Here is a 20736-nt window from a genome sequence, read left to right on the forward strand (position 1 = left end):
AGGTGGTCCTCTTCCAGTTTCTCCAGGAGTATCTCTACTTTTAATACTTTGAAGAAGAAGCCCACAACTGTCATGGCGCTGTCCCATCTGATTCTTGGCACCATTCTGTAACGCAGTACTTGAATGCTGTTTGTAGCATGCCCCTCTCAAGCCGCATAGAAAGGGCAATTCAACAATGAAAAGAACAGATGAGAGGGTGCATACCAAACAACACTCAGGTTTGGATATGTGCAGGAGAAAGAGTGAAATGCATGATCCCCTTTGAGAATTGATATCTCTATAAACGTCTTATCATTCAGCATTGTTTTGGGGGGTAGCTACCGCTGGCCCTGATGTGCCAAACTATTGCGCAGCGGTTCCTAAAGTGAGGGGACAAAGATTGTCCCCTCCGAAGATGAAGTGAGATGGCGTTTACTAGCGTACGTTCAAACTATCCTCCTATCCTGACTCCTCTTGAAGGAGGCACAAGTAGCGAGGAAAAATCTTCTGAGCGAAGGGACATATGTGGTTAATGACGTGATCCTCTTTGTAGGGTAGCTCAGCAGCAAATTTTCAAGGCAATTACATACGAGATATAGAGCTTCAAAATTTACTCTGACCTTAGCTAGTAGCGAGCGTTGAGCCTTTCTTAAGCACAAGACATAAGATTGCTTGAGAAGGCCTAAAATTAGTCATATTACAACTTTCTGAAATCCTTGCGTTTGTCTCAAATGCACATCTGTCAGACAAATATATAAAAAGTTTCCATGATTCACTGTAAAATGAATGAGTGTGCCTCATACTACTCTGGCAAACACTGAATACAGTGTGTGCTTACTACAGGCTCCCAAAAGTGTCGAATTAATTACAATACAGAAAGTGTACTGCCACTTAGTCAGACCCTCAGAGCAAGGCTTTTGTTGCCCCAAGCCACCCCGTGTTTTAGATTTCCATTCAGCTAGACACAAACCAGATGAAAGACCATGCATTTGAAGCCCCAACTATTGGGTAAAAGAAGCCCTAAGAGGTACATCCAACTTGCAGATCACAGTGTTATATTTGTTAGTAGAGAAAATCATCCTAGTGAGTAAATTTAAATGGGTTTCTATCATTGCTAGCCTAATACTGTAGGCTGTTACGGTGTTCTCTCTCTATCTACTCAGTCTATAATTATTCAGTGGTGCACTGAAATGTGTGGCTCATCTTTTCCAGAATCGAAATTATATGGATGATTCATTGAATGCTTTCTCAAAGATGGCTGCAACAAGTCGATTGTTTTGACATTGGTGTTAGGACGAGATTAGAGTGAAGAGAAAAAAAGGATAGAACATTGTTTTATTGTACATTATGTGAGATATATAATTATTTTTCATCAAACTTGTATTATCCACTAGGTGCCCCTTCTCATTGTTTAATTTTATTTTTTGTTTTTTATTTTGTTCTAACTGAAGTTAACAAGTTCTGCGTTTAAGTTCAGCTATCTTTACTTTCCAAATTGTGGTTCTTCAAGATAGACTTTTACACATTCATTGTTTTTTTCTGTTTACCTCCGCAATTGACTTGTGATGTATGTTATTGTAGATGTCCTTTTTTTACCAAATAATACAAAGAAATAAATAGTAGGAGAAAGGCAAAGAGGAAATCGGTCATTTCTTATGAACATGTACAGCTTTGATTGTTCCTAACTTATATTTAGAGACTGTGGAGAGGGATGCAGGGACGGATATTGTTGCTTGAATTGGGGCTGAATTAGGGCCGCATGATGCAGAGTCGGATGTAGTTAGAATCCATTCTGATGAGGCTTAACAGGGACACTGATTTGGGACAAAGGAGTGGGAAATCCGTGTTCATCAAATATGTTGAGCATTTTATGAAGACACCAACATGCCAATTTGTGATCAGTGGTTGGTCTTGGAAACCATTAACAAATTTTATCAAACTAAGTGGACTAAATAATGTGCTTCCTGGTAGAGTGGGCGCTTGACATGATCATGTCCTTCTTACACTGGTGTTTAATAATCCCTCACTCTCCTGAAAATGTTTTGGTATGATTACTCTGTGATCTTTGATTGGAGCAGTACACTTGACTTTGTAACCTTCCATGGGTTAATTGGCAAATTGTAGTTACTGTGTTCACTCATTTGTAAATTGGGGCAAAAGCAGTGTTATATAAGGATGCTGTAATCTTGGGATCAAGGGAAGAATAGTTGGGTTAATTTAGGACAACCTCTGCAATTAAGGAGTCTTCAGAAAGGAATCTGTTCATGTGACTGTCATATTTGCCATGATTCCAAATATGTATTTCTTAGCTCCCGTTTGCAATAATGACTTACCACTGCATGCTGATCCGACTCAAAGATGCTTCTGTTTTACAGCCTCCATTGGTCTTAGTGAGGATCAAAAGGACTTCCAAAAAGTGGCCTTTGATTTTGCTGTGAGGGAGATGGCACCACACATGGCAGAGTGGGATGAGAAGGTAAATGTGGTCTGAGACCTACCTGTGAAGATGTAAAGAATGTTCAATTATCATTAACAGAGGACTAAGTTAAAATGTATTTACAGTTCTTTGAAGAGCATCTAAATGTCAATTCATTTTCCTCAATAACTCAATACACTTTTGGCAAATGTGGATATTATATATCCAAAAGTAATACTTCTACAATGATCTTTGTATGGAACAGTTATAGCGTGCCGTTTCTTCCATACATTCCGTTTTTAAAATAAATATTGTATATGATTATTCTTTGACATTTTAAAGTAATGTACACTTGTGTACTTTGACTTTTTGTGTTAAACACATTCTACTTGTATTGTATGGTATAATTGTAACCATCTTCCTACTTTTAACAATTTTAAGACAAAAACGTCTATTTCAGGACCTAGCAAATACTTCAAATCTCCGTGCATTCTGTGCTTGATGGGAATTCTGAAATGTGGAAACGACGATTTTGCTTCAAAAGTATCTTTGTACTATCTCTTGATAAGGCATAGAATGAATACCCCCCCCCCCCCCCACCAATAAAAAAACAGACGGATATTCCACGCATAAACATTTTGGTACATCATGCATTTCTGCAGAACCTTGAACACACACTTGCACAGATCCATACAGAAAACAATAGTGACATATCTACTGGTGTACTCCTGTTTGCCCTACCGTTCGCCACCAAGACCTTCGCCCATTGGTCTTAAAAAATATTCTGATTAATTTCTCCACCTGAACTTCAAAATCGTCACATCCTGACCATGTAACCGTATATATTTTCAGAGTGTTAATAATTCCCTTAGAGATGCATTTCATGAGAATTTATTTCAGCCCTTCAAATTACTTTTCCATAAGGAATCATCAGAGCATGCATATGTTGTGGGCTTTGTTTATGAATATTCTCTATGATCTAACCAGGATGATTTTAGTGGCTGTATCCTATCCCTTTTTGTGAGGCCAAATAAATACAATAATAATACAAACAAAATAAAATTACATGGCTTACTCTTTGCATAAGAAGTCTAGGCAAAAAGGCAAACTATTGTATACATGTGCTGTGCGAGTAATGGCAGAATGTCTCTGCAGGGAAGTCTTTCTTAATTATTAAGTATTTCACAACTGATGTCACAATTTGCTTATTTGTTTGTAAGTTATTTTCTTCCACCTCAGCTGTGCAACAGTCAAATAACATTCTCTTGTCAATGCATTCCCAACTGTTCTCAAACTCATGCTTAATATTTCATGAATGAAGTACAGCAATTCATAATATTTATACCATATCTGGTTCTCAAGCTGATTCAGTCATCTGTAAGTGTTCCACAATCAAAGCCAGTGTTCAGGCTGGTAATGTAGATTGGGGAGAGTCCCCTTTAATATATAGGCCTCTCCCAAAAAGAAACCAATTATTTTAAATCTATTTTTGTATGAGATGAATGTAAAATTCCCTATCGATTCAATAAAACTATTTTAAAAAAATCATATTGAACAGGAAGGAAAGTTAAAATTCTATTGGGCCAACTAGCAATGTTTTTTTATTATTATGTTTTTATTCTGACCCTGCAGCACAATCCTAAAGGCCTCCCAGAGAGTTTGGGCCGATGTAACCGAACCTGTATTTTCCGAATAGTATTGGTCTATGGCTCGGAGGAGAGCCTCTCCAACCGCCGGATTTCACAGATACCAAGGGTTAATTGGCGCAATCTTGCCCACCCGTTTTTCATTGAAGACAAATTCCGCCCAGATGGGGGAATGGTCCGAGATACCCCTCGCTAAATATCGTACCTCTGACACAGCTAAGCTGGGGAGCCGACACCAGAAGGTAATCGATACGGGAAAGACTGTTGTGTGCACCGGAGTGGAAAGTGTATTGGCAGGTGGTGGGGTGAAATGCCTGCCATACATCCGACAGGCCCAGCGCTTCCATGAAATCTGGGAGCCATCTTTGCGAAGGACCAATGTCACGTGGGGGATAGCGGTCTGTCGTACCTGACACCACAGAGTTGAAGTCTCCCCCCGCTATAAAATGACCGTCCAGAATCGACAGAATGATTGCTCCTAAGTCTTTGCAGGTTCGACTCTGTAGGCCTGGTGGAACATATACAAGTCTTCAGCGATAGCGTTCTGCCCTCCCACTGCCCAGATATAGCTGCATACCTGCTCAAATCGTCCGTCCATGTGTGTTGTATTGAGAGTGGGAAAGACTTTGAGCAGGATTCCCACCCCTCTGGAGCCAGAAGTAAACCCCGAGTGTGCCAATGGCTTGTATCCCCACCTGTTCATGGCCTGGCAGGAGTTACCCACAAGATGTGTCTCCTGAAGGAAGACTATGTCCGGGGAATGCCTTTTGATATGTTGTAAGACAATACAACGCTTCACTTTATCCCATAGACCATTGACGTTCCAGCTTAGAAGCCTGAAGCCTTTATCCCAGTGTGTGGACTGTTGCATACCTGTAAACTAGTGGTTCCATGTTCCTGTCTATTGTCAGTGCCGTCACCCTTGAACATTGAAGAATCCAAAATCCCCACTCCCTGCTTCCCTGCACTCCGGGCCTTGAACTGCCCAGCAAACTAACTATGCAGAGTACCTGTCGCCCATGCATTAACTAAAAGAAGTAAACTGTGTGGGTAAATGTTCCGCAACCTCGATCCCCGGTAATCTAGTATTCCTATCCTCCCTGTGAGGGGGAGGCATCTTGGATAAAGGACATTAACGGATAACCTGTGCTACAGTGGAGTACCCACACGGGAAGATCACCTCCCTACATTCCTTCCACTTGCGTTATACATACAATTAAATTGAAAAAGCCCAGCAAGAGGCCCCACCTCCCAAAGTGAACAAAAGTTAAACCTTGTCCGTGACATCAATCATCTGGCATTATGTTATTTTGCACCTCTCCAGCCTTCCAGCCAGTCCGCCGCCTTCTCCGAACGTTCAAAAAAACCATGCCTTCCCCTCCGCCTCCACTCTCAGCCTGGCGGGGAAAAGCATGGCTTATTTTACCCCTCTGTTGCGTAGTTCCCTGGTCACCTCGCAAAATGACCTCAGTTGTTTCTGCACTTGTAGGGTAAAGTCAGGAAAAAGGGAAGTCTCTGCATTTTGATAGCGAAGGGGTGGGGCCACTCTGGCAGTCTGAAGTATGATGTCTCTGTAATCTGGCCAGGATGGGGCGTGGCGGAGCACCCGGTCTCGGCCGACTTCCCGGCATCCTATGCGCCCTTTCCACCACAAAGAACTTTGAGAGGCCCTTTGGCTGCAAGTGGTTGAGAACGAGGTCTTCTACGAAGAGGTCTGCTGCCGGCCCCTCCGCCTTTTCGGGCACCCCAATTATGCGGACATTGTTCCTTCGTCAAGCTTGTCCTCTGCGTACTTCCGAAATTCCTGGAGCTCCTTGACGTCCTGCTGCAATTGTGCGGTGTCACCTTGGAGGCTGGACTTGACAATCTCCATTTGCTTTACCTTTTCACTGATCTTGGACATGTCCACCCTGATTAGCGAGACATCGGTGGAAATCGTATCCATTCTCTGTTCCAGAGAAGTGTGCTCTCCTGAAATAGCTTCCAGCACATCTTGTAGGCTGAGTTCAGTGTGTTCAGAGTCGGCCTCAGCCACCCCATCGCCTTTCGCGTGTGACTCTGGGACCACAGTCTTTGGCATGGTATGCTTGTCCAATCAGGTCTGTTGGGTCGCCTTGGAGCCCCCGGAGCCCGACATGGCTGCTGTTCGTTGTCTTGATCAGTCTGCACCCCCAGCTACCCTACGTTGTTAGCAGAGCCACAGGCGCAAAGCGCTACTCAGGGGTTGGAGAACACCACCCGGCAAGTCTCCGGTATGGCTTCAGCACTGCCGGGGTCCCAGTGTTTCACAATCGGGCCCCCGCAGATCCCAACTGTCAGGCCCACCACCTGCCATCTTCATGAAACATATGGAATAAACCTACTTGGATTATAATTCTACTTGCGTACTATCTTCATTCCATATCATCCAGTGTGTAATTGGATATATTACACACTTTACATTTTGGCGACAAATTATTTTTAAAAAGAGGACTTCACCACCTTTGCACCTTCTACCTCTGTTTTATAAGCGCTTCTGGTGATCGGCTTCTCATTTTACGACAACTGACTCCTTTCCGCTTTCTTCTGTCACCTTCGAGGAGCTAAAGACAGAATTTTGAGTATTTTGAGGCTTTCCACCTTGAAACTCGTCTGACGTCTCTCGCGCTCCTCACGAGATCTCATAGCAACCAGAACAATTGAGCAAGCGGAAGTGATGTCACCGCGCTGACGTACATGCGTCACTGGCGGCCATCTTAAAATTCATCAACAAGCCTGTTTCCATAACAACGGATTCTCCGATCACGAAAGCTACGATCGGAAGCTCATTCAAGACACGGGAATGTGCTGAGTGTACATCCTTCAGCGATATACACGCTAAGAATGCAAAATTAAAGATTTAAACGTGCATAACGTATATTTAAGGGGGAAACAACTCCCTAAGAACATTAAAAAAAAAAAAGAGAAGAGAAAAAGGATTAACAAAAAATCCAAGGTACTTTTTGTTTAAACATTTAAAAAAAACAAAAAAAGGGGGAACAGAAGAAAATCAGTATTTCACAATATATGTATATTATTCAAAACACATATATATTAACATTATTTTAATTGTAATACGAGTTAGTTTGATAAAGTAAGTTTTATTTTATTACTTGATTTTATCACTCTCACTTAAGTTAATGGCAACCAATCAACAAATTGTGTTCCTTGAGCAATTTCTTCCTGTTCCCGGCAAACCTAAGGAAATTTGGAAAACATGGTTTCGTAGCTTTGAGAGTTATTTGGTTGCGATTGATGCTGATGATTATTATCCAAAAAGAAAGTTGGCAGTTTTGTATAGTCACTTAGGCAAGGCGGGACGTGAAATATTTGATAATCTTCCGCCTGGTATTCCTCCTCCCGGGAATGGAGATGGATGGAATATTTTCACTGATGCAGTTCAAAGACTGAATAAAAAATGTCTAGAGCAACCAAATGTTATGCTTGAACGATATAACTTCATGAAAAGAAAACAAGAGCCAAATGAAACAGTTGAAGAATTCATTTCTGCTCTCAGAAATTTAGCGGCGGAATGCAACTTTGGAGCTTACCTAGACAGTCATAAGAGATCAATTTGTGTAAAAAATTTTCATAAAAAAATACAAGAGAGGATTTTAAGTTGCCGTGATCCATCTCTTTCAGAAGTCATAGATATGGCAAAAAGCATTGAGCGATCAATTATTTAATCGCAATGTATTTCAGAAGAGACAGTTCCTTCGTTAAATTTGAAGAACGACTCTCAGATTAATGCTATCACTGCAAAAAACAAATTTGTGAAACCATATTTGAAGCCTTTTAAAAAAAAGAGTCATTTCGTCATGCTATAGATGTGGTTCAAGAACACATCTTGGGAACAGTCCTATTTGTCATGCTCTTGGAAAGAGATGCACAAATTGCCAAAAGATAGGACATTTTTACACAGTCTGTAGGAGTAAACGCTTTGTTCAAGTTAGTGCTGTCTCCTCAGCCGAGCATCCCAACATTAACATTGCTTCTGTTGAATCGTCCATGCAAAACTTGGATATTAACACTGTTGAGGTGTCTTCAAACATTATACCAAAAAAGATCATACTGTCAATTGAGACTGATGGAGATTCATCTATACATAATCGCGCAAAAGATCCTACATGTAAAGTTATGATTAATAACATCTCCTTCAACATGATGGCAGACTCTGGTGCTCCAGTAACCATCATTTCTGATGTTTTATATAACTACCATTGGCCATCTCCTTCCATACAGCTATATCCTCTAGATATTGTTCCAAAAGCTTATGGTGGCAAAGACATTGATATGTTGGGTTACTTTATTGGTGATGTGTCATGCTTGGGCAAATGTATTTGTACAAAAATCTATGTGGCGATCAAAGGAAAATGTATTATAGGATGGCAAGATCTTGGAAAAATGGGCCTTAAGCTAGTTCCAGGTTCAGATTGTCCAGTACAAGTTAATGATGTCTCTATTTCATTGATTTCTGAAAACTTACATGATTTAGTTAATAGCCTTACTTCAAAATTTCCAGAAGTTTTCAAGGAATCAGTTGGCAAAATCAAGAATTACGAGCATTTAATCAAGCTCAAACCAGGTGCCATTCCAGTCATGCACAAATTTAAGAACAATTCCATTAAATGTTAAGGATGATCTGAAAAAGCTATTAGATAAAATGGTGTCTGAAGGCATAATTGAAACAAATAATTCTTCACAATGGGTCAGTCCAATAGTTATTGTTAAAAAGAAGGATTCCAGCATTTGTTTGTGTGCTGACCTTCGCTCATTAAATCAAAATATTGTCATTGATTGTCATCCCCTTCCCAAGATTCAAGATTTACTCACTAGTATTTCAGGTTCAAAATATTTCACGTTACTTGATCTAAGAAGTGCATACCACCAGATTCCTTGGTCTCCTTCATCATCTGACCTTACTACACTTATCACTCCGTTTGGAGCTTATAAATATTTAAGGGTTCCATTTGGTTTGGCTTCTGCAGCCAGTGTTTTTCAGAAATTTATGGATGATGTACCTTCTGTGCAAGCGTATCAGGATGACGTTCTTATTTTTACAAAAAATAAGGATGATCATATTAACACTTTGAATGCAGTTTTATCAAGATTCAAGGATGTTGGTGTAACTTTAGGAAAAGACAAATGTAAATTTTTTGCAACGCAAGTAGATTATCTAGGGCACTCAATTTCAGAAAACTGGATCAAACCTACATTTTCACTTACTCAGGCCATTTCAAATGTTCCAATTCCCACTGACAAAGATTCTTTGAAATCTTTTTTAGGTTTGACAGAATATTACTCAAGGTTTGTCCAAGGTTACTCGCAAATTGTTCTACCTTTACGTACACTTCTTTAAAAAAAATGTAAAATTTTCGTGGTCAGGTGAAGTTGAATATGCATTTAATCTAGTTAAAAAAGTCATAATTGAGGCACCTGCTTTATCATCTTTCACTCCTGGGTTAAAGTGTACAATCTCTGTTGATGCAAGTCAACATGGCCTTGGTGCAGTCCTCTGTCAATGGATAGGGTCTAAGGAGCATACCATCGGTTTTGCATCAAGGTCCCTTAATAACGCTGAAAAAAAATTACAGTACTATTGAAAGAGAAGCTTTAGCTTGCTCATGGGCAGTTGAACAATTTTAAACTTATATTTGGGGTTCTCACTTCGTCCTTCTTAGTGATCATAAACCGCTCTTACATCTACTCAGTGGAAACGGCACTGGGAAAGCTTCAGCTAGGTTGGTCAGAATTCTTTCAAGGTTACATGAATTCAATTTCACCATTCAACACATTTCTGGAGGACATAATCTGAGGGCAGATTGTCTTTCTAGACTACCTTTAAAAGAGAATTTTTTAGACTCAAAATTTGATGACATAGAGTGTGTTCTTGCCTCAATTGAGGATTTAGTTCTTTCTCCTTTTAACATTTCTCAGTCAGAGTGGGTCAAAGCTTACTTTGATGATTCCACACTCTCTGCTGTTAAGAACATGATTATCTCAGGTTGGCCAAAAGAGCGTTCTCTTCCTGCACCTTTAAAGTCATTTGTTCAAGTGTCAAATGATTTGTCTATTATTAATGATGTGATTTTTCGTGGAGATCAATGTATCCCTCCAACTATTTTTAGAAACAAACTTTTTCTTGCAGCTCATGAAGGTCATTTAGGCATTGGTGCCACCTCAAGAAAACTTAAAGAGCACTTTTGGTGGCCAGGCCTAGATAAAGATATTACCAATTGGATTAACAATTGTAACACATGTTTAGTGTCGGATAAACATTGGAAAACATCTCATCTTCCTTTACATTGTGTTCCTTTACCTGAGGAGCCCTGGTCAAAAATTGCTATTGATTTTGCTGGAACTTTTATTATTTTGCCACAGCAAAGACAGTATATCATTGCACTCATTGATTATCACTCAAAATGGGTTGACTTTGATTTTTGTGAAACTCCCAATTCAAATGCCTGTCATCAAATTTCTTTCAAGAATTTTTCTAGCTGAAGGTCCGCCAAAAGAAATTATTACAGATAATGGTTCACATTTCTGTTCTTCTTTAATGCAAGAGTTTTTTAAGATGCATGACATTAAACATTACAGGGTTGCATTGTACTCTCCATCCTCGAATGCTCTCATTGAGAGAGTGAATAGATTCATCAAGGAGGGCATTCAGTCTGCAATTTCTTCAAATGTGGATGTTGAAACTTTCCTAAGGAAGAAGATTTGGTCATACACGGTCACTCCTCATTCCACTACTGGCATATCTCCCTTTAGACTACTTAAGAAAAGGAATCCTAATGGAAACATCTGCCCCTCGTGGATAAAAAGTATTTCAGGAAATGATAATTCTTGCCTAGCTTGTCATGATAAAGAAATCATCAAAACAAATGTTTTTGCGCAACAGGAAATTCAAAGGAAAAATGTTAATTCTCTTGTTAAGCCTGTTGTGCAAACTTTTTTGATTGGTGATTGGGTCTTGATTAAAAATCCTAATAGGGTTATTAAAGGTGTTTCCAGATTTTCTCTACCAACACAGATTATTAAAGTTTCAAAAGGCTCAGTTTTTTTGGATAGGAAAGGATGGTGGAATAAAAGAGCTATAGTCAAACTTTCTCCTGAGCAAGCCAACAAGATTAGGTTGTCAAAGCACTCTTTTGACAACTCTTCATGCTCTCATTTTCCTATTGGCTCACCTTCAGATAACTCAAACATTTCCACTCAACCTTCTCTAGCTACTTCTGACAGCTCACCTCAATGCTCTACCCCTGTTTCCAGTTTTCAATTGAATTCCTCTTCTCCTACACCATCAACTTTAGTATCTTCCAGACCTTCTAGGAATTGTTCATTTCCTGCAAGATTTAAGGATTTTTATTTGTCTTAACCTTTCCTTCTTTTTACAGCTTGTTCTTCTTTTATAAAAAAAGGGAGATGATGTAGAGTATGTTCATATGTTATATTCCATTAAGTATTGTACCGTCTTTGTTTCATGATCATTTTGGCGTTTGTTGTATTGTTTGGCGTGCGCTCTTTGAAGGTATGTTTACCTTCAAAGAGGGCCCGCGTGTTGTGTCTGTTTCGGTTTGAAGTCCGAGTTGCTGAATTGCGTTTCAGCGGTTGGACTTCGGCCAGTTCAGATGTGCTCCTGTGATGTCCTTAGAAACATATGGAATAAACCTACTTGGATTATAATTCTACTTGCGTACTATCTTCATTCCATATCATCCAGTGTGTAATTGGATAGATTACACACTTTACACCCAGTACACAGGTTCACTCCGGGATACTTACAGTGGGGCCTGGAGTTCTCGGGGGAAGCCTCTCTCACTCGCCGGGTATTTAACTCAGGTCGGAACGTAGAGGAGCCCAGCTGCGGGCGGCAACTCCACGCCCTAATCCTCCAGGCGCCAGCCAAGTCTGGCTTTATCAGCGTTGCGGTCTACAAGCCAGTCCGGTAGCACAGGCCTTCAGTCACGGCCGTGCGTACTTGAGATGCGGCTGCCTGGGCGCCGTCTCGCCGTCTCATGCGTCATGCCAGGCCCTGGCTTCACTCGCTCACCAGGCTCCACGGTGATGTGCTCCTCGCCGCGCCCCAGGGGGGATCCAGACCCCGTATCTTATCACTGATGGCCAGGTGCAGATTTCCGATGCCCCCCTAGCACGGAGGAAACTGATAATTGTGGTGGATTTACGGGGAAAGTTGAGGCTTTGGCAGAGCTCCCTCACATCGCGGCCATCACGTTCCGCGATGTAGCCACGCCCCCCCCAACTAGCAATGTTGCATAGACAACACACTATGCCCCCGGCAAAGAGTTTGGGCGCCACACTAACAGTCCTAAAGACAAAATCTTACCACGAACAAATGTTGTGTAAGACTTGAAAGTTTTTCAAAATGATGTAACTCGGTCGACCAAGGTAAATGCAATCATCTACTGGTACCTGTGATATCTCTGTTTGTACCTTTCTTCTTAATGTAAAACTGAAAAATAAAGTTAAAAAATATATATAATTCCATTGAGGTCCTGGTGAGGATTATGCTTTTAACTGCTTATTTCTCAGCAGCCAGAGCAGCTTCACAAAAGCAACTCCCATCAGCCCCAGTACCAAAAATTAGGTCCGCAAAGAAAAAAAGTTAACTTACGACCTAAACCAACAACAATGGCCGATAGTTCATATAAAGTCTGTGTTCTCGTTTGAGGCCTTGTCTGTCTTAGTTTTGAAATCCCAGTGATAAATACATGCCTAAAAAATATCACTTCTGTTCTGCACTTGTTAATAGAACACACAACACTGTACCAAAGTGCAAATGTTCTGAACACTCCAGTATAACATGGTGAACACAATACACTGGTGATGTTACAAAAATAACTCTAAGTTAAGTAATCATCAAGGTACTGGCTTTTACTAAGATAATTTCATTCAGCAACATGTAAATCCCTTCTCAAACATTCAATCTCCATCCAAACTGGGTGGGAAACGGCACCACGTCAGTAGGAGGGGATAATCATAGCATCTGTGTTCTTAATAGAATTCCTTTACACCAGCTGGGAAATTTTACTTTCCATTTCAGTACCAGCTGCAATGATAATTCTACTTCAATGCTTACACACCACCAACTATGCCAAATTCTCAACAGTCCTGAAGTAGAAATTTGTAAGTTTGGAATCTGGAGACCAGTCTGCAGACTTAAATTTGTCCTTCAGTGGACAACCCAACTCAAAGGTTTTGGATGCAGTAGCTTCCAGTCCTTTATCAATGGCAGCCTCCTTCATCAATGGCAGCCTCCTTCATCACCAACTTGACTCTGTTGGCCAAAGAGGGCGATGCACCTTGGAAAGGGGCTTTATAATGGAAGTCAGTAGTTGCTTTAATCCACTCAGTCTAAACTTGATGGTCATATCCTCATATACTCTAAGGCATCTCACCACACACACTTTAAGATAAGAACCCATGCTAGTGTTCTACTTAGTGCTTCCAGCTATGGTGAATGGCACTCATTGATCCAGTCTAAGACTCTTGCAGGAAATAAGGTACATCAACCTAGTAGATTTTGATAACCTCTCCTGCGTGTTAAGATCTCAGTGCCTCACGATTTGGTAAAAGGTCTGAGGACTTGAATTATGCCAGAGCTAAGAATATTGCTGTTCTGTATGCCGTATGTTTGCCAGTCAAATCAGCCAAGGCAATCACAGGTGCCCCCACATGATCCTAGTTCCTTCCCTGGCACCAATGAACCCGTATTGTCCAGGCCAACAAATATATCTTGTGGGTTCCAGGTAGTCTCTTTGACCAGCGCATCACTCCTCGAAATTTCAGGTACTCTGCAACATTGCTTGAAATCTTTCATGCCATCAGTGTCAGAGAAGCATTCCTCTTGGCCCTGGCAGTATCTCCGTAGTCTGGGTAGAGGGATCAGAAAATCCCAAGAGATTCCCAGAAAAACATGCTTGCATTCTCCATTTTGACATTATCAAGATTGTATTCGCCAACTGATCCTCACTTAAGCAGCCAATTCACCCCTCTGTCGCAAATGTTGTGAAGAAATAATACACCAGATGACCCAACCCAGGAGGGAAGCATCTTTCACCACCAAATCCAGATGCGGCCAGCAGCTGTAAGATTTCGGAACTTACGAAAATAGACGGGACACATACAGGGCCACCATATAAAGTCTGGACCTGGTGCCTTCTGTTGGTTCATGCATCTCACTGTGACGTAAAGCCCCTAAGGTCCAACTCCAATTTAGACGAGCCACAACTCCACCTCAGGTAATGAGAGTTGCCATCTTGTCCAATTTATTCAGAATCATTGTCATGTATGTCATTGATGCAGATGTTGTGTGACCTTATTGTTTCAAGAACTGAAAATTTCAAGTCATGCAGAAAATTACATAGATAAAACACCTGATGCAGCATCAGTCTGGGACAAATGTCATATTATCACAATGTCAAGGTCGAATAAGTGCAAACACAGACATATAGTCAAAGCAGTATAGTCTATGCAGAAAAGAAATCAGGGAACAATATCCATAAACAGCCGCTCTCCCAATGCTGCTACAACAGTTGCTTTTATTGTAGCAGCCTTGGGAGAGTGGCTGTATATGGATATTTTTCCCCCATCTTTTTCGGATTTCTTTTCTGCATAGATGTTTTTCATGAGCTGTTCCTGCCAGTTACAGACCAGTGATCTCTCACTCTATATTCAAGATTTACTTCTCATTCATTGATTTACCGGTCATAGTGACATTACGGAGAAACTATAGAGTAGATTCCACTTATAGTACCCATACGGAACTTTGGACTTTCCCGATGGAGCGACCTAGCGGCATTGTATTCCTTTTGCTTTTGTCCTGATGAGGCCCGAATTAATGGGCCAAAACGCATCGACCCCCCCCCCACAGCACAGAGGAGCCCCACAGACTACGATTGATATTCAAGAAAATTTAATACACACTTTCTGTATTACGTGGAGGGTTGATTCACCACTTTTAGTGTGTATTCGACTATCTTTTTTTTCGGATTGCTTTTGGAATTCTTTTTTTTGTAATTAGCAACCTTATTGATTTAGAATGGGTAGGAAGGATTGTAAATGTACACGTGTGTATATATTTGTTTACATGTCCAGTTGTATTTTTTACATTATGAGAAGTGTGGCTCAATGATTAGAGCGGCAGACCCTGATGCAGAGGTCTAGCCCGGGACCAGGGTTCAATTCCCCGCCTCGGCGGGTCTTGGGCTCAAAAATTCCACGGACCTGATAATTCTCGCCTCGGTGCCATTCCAATCATGGAGTCCCACTCTGCAACTCTGGGCAATAGCTTGCTTAATCTCCACAACGGCCCCCACAACGCTAAGGATGCCTGGCCTCCACCTTGGGGGTGCCCAGGAGTGGACGCCTCACAGGGAAAGCCAGGATGGGTTCCACAGCGGTATTCGTACAAGCGCCTTGAGACCCTTGCGGGTGAGTAGTGCGCTATACAAGTATCACATTTCCATTTCCATTATTATATGAAAAGAAAAAGTATTTCATTGATAGTACACTTTGAGTTGGTATCTGAGTTATATATAAACAAGCATTGGCATAGCCAATAGGTCTCGCCTTTGGGACCTTGTAAGTGTTTAGCCATGCAACAGTTGATGTTGTTGCACCAAGGATATTGTGCTGCATAACTAAATACTTATAAGGTCCCAAAAGCGAGACCTATTGGCTATGCCAATGCTTGTTTTAATTCTTGGGATTCAGCATTACATTTGCATATGTGATAACATCAGGGCTTAATGTTGCACACCCTTGCCATCAATAAAGACGTGTACAGTGAGATCAGTAAAATAAGTAAAAAAAAAAAAAACCTAAACTAAAAGATAAATACAACAAGCATTGGCATAGCCAATAGGTCTCGCCTTTGGGACCTTATAAGTGTTTAGCCATGCAACAGTTGCATAACTAAATACTTATAAGGTCCCAAAAGCGAGACATATTGGCTATGCACAGAGGCCGTACGGCAGCGAAAGTGAAAGTAATCGCGGTAAAGCACAGCGCGCGCGCGCCCGCGCACATGCACTGTAGCTCTAGGCTGGCCTGGTAGCACTTTTTGGCGCCCTCTCAATAAGTCTCGCCAGACCAGCGCATGCGCTGGGTCAGGCGAGACCTAAAAATGAATAAACATCATAACCTCCGTAAAATAGATTCCTGAGCTACAATATCCCTAAATGGATTAAAAATCCACAGTCTTTATTAAATCACGAATGCAGTTGTTCCGAATAACTGATGGATGGGTTCTACAAAAGGGTCCTCTATGGTGCCAAGGCTTTTTCCAGCTCTCAGGAAGTGTCGCCAGACAGGGCTAGAACATACACACTTGAGACTTTTTTCTCCAATAGTGTTTGAAAAGGCCTTTCCAATTGAGTACTATGGATATCCTACTACTAGGTTTATTATCCTTGATTACCTTTTTAGCCCTACTTATTTTGTGGCTCCTTTAGATTTATTTTCTTCCAGTTCCTATTGAGTACTGGCTTCCACAAATTTCCGAATGTGTGAATCGCCTGGACTGCTTTAACTGCTCTTTCCTATTTTAATGTCCGGAGTACAGGCCATACTTTACGTATTGGTTCACTACCAACCTGCCCCATTTAATTACAGGTTGAGTCGTCTTCCAAATTATATTTGTCCTGATATTGACCTCAACATCCGCATAGAGGCCAACATGCCATGAGCTACAACACAATTGGACTCCTATACACACCTTTGCCCTTGAATTCATTTAAGCAGAGTATTTTCTTTTTACTCTGTATGCACACTTCTCACTATATCGTTTTTTGCTGCATTGTGTACTTACCCCTCTTTGAGCACTCCATTGCCTTCAATGTATAAAAAAATGATTTCAGTAGCTATATTCTAATGGGTGTATTGAGTATATCAACTTTGGCCATGCGTGTTTATTCTCCATATATGTCACTATTGCGAATAACTCCTACATCCACCGAAATTGTTATTTGTTCCCTAAAATAAGTCCTCAGTTAACCACTGTTTGTTTCGTTGCTAGAGAAGAATCATTCAACACGTGGCAGAGGCCAAGTACATTGTCGCACCTTGCCTCCAGACTGAGCTAGCAATCAGGAGAAACAAAAATGCACTGTTTTGTTACTCTGCAAGCTTGCCATGAGATAAACCAATGTGAAAGTTTTCTGATTTGACAACCATTAAAAAAATTACACTATTTACTAAGAAAGTGTGACTATGTTATGTGCCCATAGCACAAGGAAGAAAGACTTCTGATATGCTGTATCCTTCTTCATTAGTCATGGACAATAACATTGGAGCATTTATAACGCTTTCGTAATGTGTTGCATGTATGTAGATAAGTGTGTACAACTACACTAACAATGACTCTTTCTATAGCATAAAATATAAACTTTTTTTGTCTACAGAGTAGAAGTCTTAATTACTACCTAACTTAATTGCGCTCATTCCACTGATCGCACATAAATGAATGCCCAAGCCAGCCCTGCGAGGATTCTAACCAAGGCCTTCTACGTTACACGCATATAGTAGCAACAGGCACCAATGACACTGAAGCCTTCACCACAAACTGCATGACTTGCTCAAACAATTTTCTCCTAAACATGCAAATGAACCCACTGTGCTATCTTACTAGGATTTACACGTCATCTGCACCTAATGCACATTAAACGGTGCTCTGCACAGAGCATATTAACCCACCCTCCCTTGCTTTATGATCATTCAAACCTGGTATTAAGAGTTGACAAACAAATCCCGGCAGCAAGTGCACAAAGCATCATGCAACATTATATCAGAAAATGTAACCGGTACACACACATGTAGCCTGTGATATCGGGAATTAGATCTACATGCCCAGCAGTCCAGAAGCGGCTAGGTTAGTGTGGTGCAGAGACTCAGTGCACCCATCGTGGCAAAGTAAATGCAACTTCATCTTGCTGTGGCAAACTCGCCCATTTAATCCTTAAGGACAAATAAATTAGCATAACCGAACGGCATAATAATGACACTCATATTCATGCATGCCTTAGTTCATGTTCTTACACTGATGGAGCTACGTATGCACACACAAAAACAAATTAGGTGAAAAGAAATAAAACAAAAATACGGAGAACTAAGAACACTGAGCCCAACTCCACCTGCAGGAAAAAGAGCTGTGAATTCACTGTACACTGACCATCTCCGATTAATAATTATCGAAGTCGGTGGCCATGTGAGAAAGCACGAAGGCCATGCAAAAAATGGCGATATTATTTGGAACGGAATACCTAAATGTGCCCCATATAAAAATGACATTTAAAAAAAGCTCATCCACACTGTTATATTCTTTGCATTCTGGTATCTGGAGTGTTCCAACTATATGAAACAGCATATATCACTACTACAAATCCCAGATCACGCAGGAACAAAAATGGGTGATCTTCTCTCACCCAGCATTGGACAAATCAAATATTAGACTAGCATGTGGAACATCTGAAAGTTGGATAGCAAGGATTCCTGCCACCTAATTTTAAATGGGCTAGAAAAAAATGACCAACATTACATTCCCGGCAGATTCACGCTGTGTGTTGAGCAATTGGAGTCTCGAACCGGTAGCTATTTAAACAAGCGCATGCCTCGCGCTGAAGGGGGGAAAAAACAGATGAGGAGAGGAGGAGGCAGCAGGGGGAGGGGAGAGAGGAGGGGGCCTGCGCCTGTTTCCCTTCAGGAGCGAGCAGGAACCATATGTTTGTAATTAACACATGGTTTGAAAGCTCGCTCCACCAAGGGAATCGCCAGACGTGCAAGCGTTCCATGCAAAGCAATGCAATGCATGAACGTTTTTGGAAGAAAAGCTGAAGCGATTGCTAAAGGCCTTTTCCTATGCAGCGCATGCGCTGCGTAGGCGAGACCTAAAAAGAAAAACTGTTTGGTGACTAAGTACTCATCGATAGGGACTAATGTGCTTTTCCCTATAGAAATAATTTTTCACATTATTGTGTTCCTATGCTCAAGTAGATGACTGGCTGTTAGAAATGGGTGTCTCTAGTTGGCAGAGGTACGCAACTTGTCCAAGTAGGGACCCTTCTGTCTAGTCAGGATAAGGAGATTTAAATTTGAAAATAACCCCTGCTTACCTACTTGGTAGCTTGGCACAAGCAGTCGGGCTTATCTCGGAGGCAATCTGGAAAGCATTTGCACATAGCACAGTCGTACAGTGAAAACACTGCAAAAGGACACCACACAGTTTTAGAAAAATAGTCAATATTTATCCAGACAGAACAAGATCAAAACTATTAAAATCCAACATACTGTGAATAAAATATGAAGATTGCAGTAATGGACTTTAAATACAGTTTCTTGAAGTTGATGGCTCTGTCTGGGGCTATCACTGCGTCATGACCAAACAAATTCAGTTCAGGCTGACTGCGGTGTTGCAGGCCAGCAACCGTGTCGGGAAGATCGCAAACAGTACCTTGGAAATGCAGGGCATCGTGGACCTTGCAATGAGGTAGTGTTGGCAGGCGTCGATCCCGGAGGTCGGTGCAGGAGTAGTCAGGCCCTTGAAGTCAAATGTGTTGCAGATCTATCTCCGTGAGGTTGAAGTCAGGGGTGCCAGCGTCGGTAGGCATCGAGGTTGCAGTGTGGCATGCGGTGCCCTCAGGTTGCCGTGCAGGTAGCAGCTCGGTGACTGCGTCCAGTGATGTCCTTGAGACTAGGGCTGCAGCGCAAAGTGAGGCGGTGCTCGTCGCGGTGCTGGCAGGTCACAGTGCAAGCAGCAGCGTTTTCGTTGCTGAAGCGCTGTTTTCGATAGACTAGCTGTAGTCTGTGGAGCCGGTGGGACAAGGCTGCGGTGTGGGAGGTGGTGGTACGCCGAGGAACTTGGGAGCAGTTCCCCCAAGCCAACGTGCAGGCAGCGTCGGCATCCGACATACCAGGCCAGCGATAGAGGCGATGCGAAGTAGGGTGCTCTCAGGTCATGGTGCAAGCAGCGGCTCGGTGGTGGCATCGGTGGGCGTTGAGGTGAGACCAGGTTAATGGTGCAAATTTTTCCATCCATTTTGTGATACAGTGTGGAGTTAAGGGCGAGTGGGTTGTTCTATAGTCCTATAGATAATCGAAATAGCTTTGTTCTGGTCTCCATTCCCAAGAAGTTATTTGAATTTGGAGGATTCCATGATCCGGTTGTTGTGTACATCAGGTTGACATGCCCAATGGAGCAATTGGGTAATAATAAATAAGTCTGTTCTATTGAGTTGGAAATCAGTGGTGCATTGGACTTGTGATTCGGGATCACTATCAAGATAAAGGTATTCTGGCATCAAGATATAACTGTTCACGCATTGTGAGAATTTTCTATCCAACATTACCTGTAAAAAAGCTGGATTCCAGATTACCGAGGTATATGGGGTGCAATCTGTCACCAGTGAATTGGCCAGGGCTGCTATGCGCCAGTGATGTAACATGGTTAGAGTAGAGTGGTCTAGGTGGCCTAGTAGTTTGCGAGATTGGGGTGGAAGCCAAGTCCGATGTTTCAAAGGAATTATGCACGCTGTTCGTATCATGTGCAGTCAGGGTTTGGTAGGGTGTACAACCATGTTAGAGCAGGGACGTCCTGGGCTGCTAGGTCATATCTATTGATATCTGGGGCTTCCTATCCATTCTCAAATGGTGACTGATTTA

The 20736-nt window shown here is 41.7% G+C and overlaps 1 protein-coding gene across 2 annotated transcripts in view; it reads left to right on the plus strand.

Annotated features, from left to right (window-relative positions):
- Nucleotides 1–20736, plus strand: part of ACAD8 (acyl-CoA dehydrogenase family member 8) — a 262307-nt gene that overhangs the window by 76245 nt on the left and 165326 nt on the right. For both annotated transcript variants that reach the window (XM_085647236.1, XM_085647237.1), the window contains exon 2: nt 2355–2455. In XM_085647236.1, the coding sequence (XP_085503362.1) occupies nt 2355–2455 (101 nt within the window). The remainder of the gene's footprint in view (nt 1–2354; nt 2456–20736) is intronic.

This window comes from Triturus cristatus, chromosome 3_2 (assembly GCF_964204655.1).
Source record: "Triturus cristatus chromosome 3_2, aTriCri1.1, whole genome shotgun sequence".
NCBI lineage: Eukaryota > Metazoa > Chordata > Amphibia > Caudata > Salamandridae > Triturus > Triturus cristatus.